Source organism: Lathyrus oleraceus, chromosome 5 (assembly GCF_024323335.1).
Source record: "Lathyrus oleraceus cultivar Zhongwan6 chromosome 5, CAAS_Psat_ZW6_1.0, whole genome shotgun sequence".
NCBI lineage: Eukaryota > Viridiplantae > Streptophyta > Magnoliopsida > Fabales > Fabaceae > Lathyrus > Lathyrus oleraceus.
This window is the reverse complement of record NC_066583.1, coordinates 617,564,608-617,570,582: the sequence shown is the minus strand read 5'-3', so window position 1 is coordinate 617,570,582 and position 5,975 is coordinate 617,564,608. Positions and strand designations below refer to the sequence as shown.

The window sequence follows — 5,975 nt, the reverse complement described above, 5'->3', positions numbered from 1 at the left end:
CCATTTCAAAAATTGGCACAACTCAGTCTTGCAACTGATCTGAAGTGAATGTGTGTTTGAGTTTTACATGACTACCGCAGTCACACCAGTACTCTTCAGTGAAATAAGTTAGCCTATCTTCAATTCTGATTGATCAAGCTTGAGCTCCAAGGGTTATCTTTTGGTTTCAAGAGGGGGTTTTAACTAACTATTTTCTTGACTTTCTTTCATGAAATACCATGGACCAGACTTCCACTTATTTTTTATTCTTTTCCGAAATGCTTCACCTTTTCACTAGACGAGATCTCACTTGTAATGAGTCCAACATGTTATTGTGATGAAGACACTGGTTGTTCCTCTAGTTTCGAGCACATGAACATGTTCTTCCAATTTCGGGCACATGAACTTATTTTGAAGAGAACTTTTGGCTTACTTCATTTATACACTTTGTGTATTTATTTGATTCATGAAGTATGTCCTTTTGAAAAGAATTTCAGTCTTACTTAAGCAGTGTTATCCTCCACTTAATGATTCCTCATGATCCCACATGTTTCTCAATTTCAAAACAAATCATTTTTTTCACAAAGGCTTTTCTTATTTAACCAAGTACCAGAGGCATGACAAAAGTTATCAGCAACCTCTACAGCGAACACCTTAATTCATCTTGATAAACTTTGTTTCCAAAATAATTTTACAGTGCACTTATTTTTATTTTGGGTATCCAAAAAATTTCTTGATCAAAGGGGTTGCAATCAACTTATTCTTTTTTTTAGCAAAATTAAAATGCAAAAACTAAATAAAAACAAACTAACTATAACATGAAACACACAAACAAAATAACTAAATTAAACATGGTGATTATCCCCAAACAAGCATTCAAATAACAAAATCCAAATTGACACAACCAACATATCCTAGACAAATAGAAATACAACATATCCAAGACAAACAGAAATATCCAACTAGAATTTAACATAAAAAAAGGAAAAGGTGCAAGAAAGATATGATAATGAGCAAGCACTAGGCCAGAAGCCACCTCTCCCCCAAACTTGAAGTAAGGACAGGGTCCTCACTGTCAGAATGATGGACGGGGGAAGGCATGCACTTGCCTCAAAGATAATACCACTTATGCACGAAGTTTGTTGCTCTTTCAGAGAGCAATGTGCTCTGCCTTCTTTTTTCTTGCTTCCATCTTTTCTCCTCCTTTGTTCTTAGCTGGCTTTGGTTCTTTCTCTTTTTGTGGTCCATGGGTGACTTCAAGCATGACAGTCTCCTCCCTTTTCTCCTTTTCAGCAGCTATCTTGATGACCATATTATTCTTTGGATTTTTCTTGGTGGGGGCCTCCTTCTGAGGACTCTTCTTCTTGGTACTCTTGACTGGGAGTACTTTGACAGGGGTTACCTCTGGAGTAATCACTGGAGTCTCTCCAACACTTGCCTCCTTATCAATTTCTTCCTCAACCTTTTCTTCTTCAAGGATACCTTTGGCCTCCAGTTTGTAGGACCCTGGTGTAGATTCTTCAGTAATGGACTAATACTTTGACCAATCTTCCTTTTCCTCGACTTCCTCGTGTACAACCTTGTCATTCTCCACTAGTATTTCTTCATTTTCCTCAAGAATTTCCTTTTCATGCTCAATTGATTCTTCCAGAACTACCTCCGCCTTAGCTTCCTCTACAAGGCCGGCGTTTATCTCAGCATTGTCTTTGTTGGCTTCACTAATCATTTCCTTTAGGACATTGTCTTCTTCCTCCTCATTATCGGTTTGGTTCAAATCAATTTTGTTGGCTGGGCTATCAATTGTTAGTGCAACAATGGGTGATTCCTTCTTTGATTTCTTCTTCTTTTTCCGTTTCTTCTTCCTTGGTGGACTTGGTTTATCTTCTAGAGGCGCGCCCTTGCTTGCCTTTGGAGCTTCCACATCCATATTTTTCTTACTACTCCTCTTCTAATCCTTCTTTTTTCCCTTCTTTTCAGTCTTCTCCTCAACAACAACCTGTTCAAGTTCTTCTTCTTCTAGCATCCTAAGATATGCATTGGAAAAATGGATGGACTCATCATGCTTGTAGGGTTTTGGGTGGCACACGATCTTTCTTGCCACTCAAATTGCCCCATTTAAAACTTAAAGAAATCCCTCTGGTCCTTTTGCATCTGCAACATGACATTCTATAACACATTATATGTTTCAAAACTTGTTTCCTCAGCAGTCTTTCCTAACCCGCCTCAACTGATCTCTTCCTTCCTCTTGGCTTCATCAAGGTTTGGATTGCTGCCTTGTCAAAGGTTGCTTATGGTTGATAGATTTCATCTGTGGCCTTTTCCGGAACACCTTGATGCATACACAACAGAGTAATGAGACAATGGAAGTATACCATACCATCTTTCTTTTTGGAACATGCATTAATCTCTTGCACAATGATCTTTCCAATGTTGATTTTACTCATAGAAGTAATGCAGTGGAGTAACAACAGTATGGACTTGCTAATAGTTTCATTGTGGGTGGTAGGACGGAGAAAGTGTTTAAGGAATTGATACCAAACCTTTGATTTAGGACGCATATCCATCCTTCTCACCATCTTCTCAAAACTTGACTCCAACCATCTTGTACCTTCATTGCACAGTGAAGCCATAATGATATCATAGTCTTGATCATCATACTTCTCTAGCAACTCTTGATACTCATCTCCATTTTCTAGAAGACCCAAAGTCATGTTGATGGTGGCTTCGGAGTAAACAACTTTTGTCCCACGAACGATTACTTATATTCTTTTGTTGGTTAGGTCAATCAGATTAGAGTAAAACTCCTTCACAATAGAGATGTTGTAGGTACCTGGTTGTTTGTACAACTTGACCACTTCATTCCCCTAATGATTCTTCCAATGTCGCCTGGTAAACCTAGGTTGTCATCTTGAACATCAAATATGAAGCCTCTCTCAAATAAGACTTTCATTCCATAAAATTGGTCGGTGAAGCGCCTAAATGCTTCACTGTTGATGAATGTTTCAGCAACATCAATCTCTTCATCAGCATAAACAACGTGAGGAGTCGCATTCTTCTTAGCAATTTTCTTGAAGCGCTTTCCAGAAATCTCGGGTTCCATGGTGATTGAAAGTGAAAAATGAAATTAGGGTTTTCAAAGGTAAAGAGAGAAAATGGTAGCAAGTGAGAGAAAATTAGTTGCAAACTGATTTTCTTTTGTGAGGGAGAAATGAGTTTTGTCTTTGGTGGTTAGGGAAAAGGGATGTAAACGGAGTTTTGATGTGATGGAGGGAAAATAAAAGTTTTGAACTTTCTCTGAAAAGTAACTACTACACACAGGTGGCATGTAACAGTTGTTGCCCAGACTGTCATGGTAGACAAGAGCAATTACGACTGACGTCATGACACGAACCTCAACTATTTGCATGTGTTCTAGTCTCTCTCCTCCATTAATATCTTCCTTTTCCAATTAAAAATTAATTGACCAACAATTTCCATCTCAACAAGTCTTTTGTCTCTCCACATTTAATCATTTTTTCACATATGACTTTTCCTTTCTCACTTCAATTTTAATAACTCCCAGATGTCATGGCACCTATAGACAATCAACTCTTTAGCAACAATGGGTTGATCACTTGTCCTAAAAATAAAATAAAGAAACATGAAGCTGGGTTGCGTCCCAGTTGCACTATTTTAAGGTCTTATAGCCTGACCAAAACAAAGAACTTAAGCAATGAGATTGAGGATGCCCTTGTGTTTTTTGAGGGGTCACCAAAATAGATCTTAATCCTTTGTCCATTAACCTTGAATTTTTCACCAGTTTTTTCATTCAATAAATCAACATCCCCATGAGGATAAATCTTCACTAATTTAAAGGGGCCTGACCATCTTGACTTCAGTTTACCAGGAAAAAATTTCAATCTAGAGTTAAAAAGCAAAACTCTTTGACCTTCCACCAACTCTTGCTTCTGAGACTTACTGTCGTGCCACATCTTGGTCTTTTCTTTGTACAACTCGGCATTTTCATAAGATAAAAGCATATGCTCCTCTAACTCATTAAGTTGGAGCATCCTAGCTTGGCCATCAAAGTTTAAATTGAAGTCCAATTGCTTAATGGCCCAAAGAGCTTTATGCTCTAACTCAATGGGTAAGTGGCAAGCCTTACCATAGACAAGTCTGTATGGAGACATGCCTAAGGGAGTCTTTTAAGCTGTTTTGTATGCCCATAACGCTTCATCCAAATGCTTATACCGATCTTTTCTTATGGGATTAAAAACTTTTTCTAGGATTCTTTTGATCTCCCTATTGGACAATTCAACTTGACCGCTTGTTTATGGATGGTAACTTGTAGCAATTTTATGCTTGATACCATATTTTGCCATTAGGTTTTTAAAAATCTTATTGTAAAAATGAGATCCCCTATCACTGATGATAGCTCGAGGTGTGCCATGCCTTGACAATATATGTTTTAACAAGAATCGGGTCATGACTCTAGTATCATTAGTTGGGGTTGCCACAACTTCTATCTACTTGGACACATAATCGACTGCCACCAGGATGTATAGATTTCCAAAGAAATGGGGAAATGGTTCCATAAAGTCTATGCCCAACATATCAAATAATTATATTTCAAGGATGCTTGTGAGAGGCATTTCTTGCTTCAAGACACATTTCCAATCCGTTGACATCTATCATAGGATTTAACAAATTCATGAGCATCTTTAAAAAGGGAAGGCCATAAATAACCAGATTGAAGTACCTTAGATGAAGTTCTTACCCCTCCAAAATTTCCTTCGTAAGGTGCATTGTGACAAGATGTCAGAATATGTCGCACCTCAGAATGATACATACACCATCTTAGCAATTGGTCACCACATTTATTATACAAAAAAGGCTCATCCCAAAAATAGATTTTAGACATGTGAAAGAATCTTTTCCTTTGCTGGTAGTTGAACTCTGGTGGGATGTTCCCACAAACTAAGTAGTTAAAGTGTCAGCATACCATGGGGTCACGCCTGCAGTGATCATCAACAACTTCTCATCCGGAAATGTTTCTTCAATTCCTTTTGCACTCTTGTTTTGAACCTCCTTTAGAAGTCTTGATAAATGATCAGCAACTAGATTTTCTACTCCCTTATTATCTCTGATTTCCAGATCAAACTCTTGTAGAAATAATATCCCTCTAATAAACCTTGGTTTATCATCCTTCTCTGCAATTAGGTACTTGATGACAACATGGTCAGTGTATACTATCACCTTGGTACTAACAAGATAGGATCTGAACTTGTCAAAGGAAAATACCACGGCTAATAACTCCTTTCCAGTAGTGGTATAATTGATTTGCACTTCAATAAGGGTCCTAGTTGCATAGTAGATGGTTTGGAACACTTTGTTGTGCCTTTGTCCCAATACTGCTCATATTGCAAAGTCGCTTGCATCACACATTAACTCAAATGGCTTAGACCAATTAGGGCTCCTTACTATTGGTGCAGAGATCAAAGCTTTCTTTAACAGGTTGGAAGCATGATCACATTCAGGACTGAAGACGTAAGGCACGTCATACTGGAGTAGTTGACATAAAGGTTTAGTTATCTTGGAAAAATCCTTGATAAACCTTGTATAAAATCTAACATGCCCTAAGAATCTCCTTATTCCTTTAATGTTGACAGGTGGAGGAAACTTCTCAATGACTTTAATCTTTGCTTGATCTACTTCCAAACCTCTTTTAGAGATTTTATAACTAAACAATATTCCTTCCTTCACTATAAAGTTACACTTTTCCCAATTTAAGACCAGATTGATGTCTTCACACATAGCTAGCACCTTGTCAAGATTATCCAAACATTGATTAAATGACTCTCCAAAAAATTGAAAAATCATCCATGAACACTTCCATGGAGTTTTCTATCAATTATGAAAAGATAGCCATCATACAACGTCGGAAGGTAGATGGTGCATTGCACAGACCGAATGAAATCCTTCTAAAGGCAAAAGTTTCATAGGGACATGTGAAAGTT

At 37.7% G+C, this 5,975-nt stretch overlaps 1 protein-coding gene across 1 annotated transcript; it reads right to left on the bottom strand.

The window, feature by feature from the left end:
• Positions 1-1,129: 1,129 nt before the first annotated feature.
• Positions 1,130-1,906, bottom strand: LOC127082442 (uncharacterized). Its single transcript, XM_051022680.1, has 2 exons — positions 1,559-1,906; positions 1,130-1,468 (listed from the first exon to the last, which is right to left on the bottom strand). Exons 1-2 carry the CDS (start codon positions 1,904-1,906, stop codon positions 1,130-1,132), a joined length of 687 nt encoding a protein of 228 aa, XP_050878637.1.
• Between the last annotated feature and the right edge of the window lie 4,069 nt (positions 1,907-5,975).

Bases quoted from the DNA above. Each gene is read 5' to 3' on its own strand.
- LOC127082442 (XM_051022680.1), bottom strand. From the start codon at position 1,906: ATGGATGTGGAAGCTCCAAAGGCAAGCAAGGGCGCGCCTCTAGAAGAT. The intron at 1,469-1,558 runs GTTGTACACGAG...TACAAACTGGAG, and splicing joins TACTAGTGGAGAATGACAAG to GCCAAAGGTATCCTTGAAGA.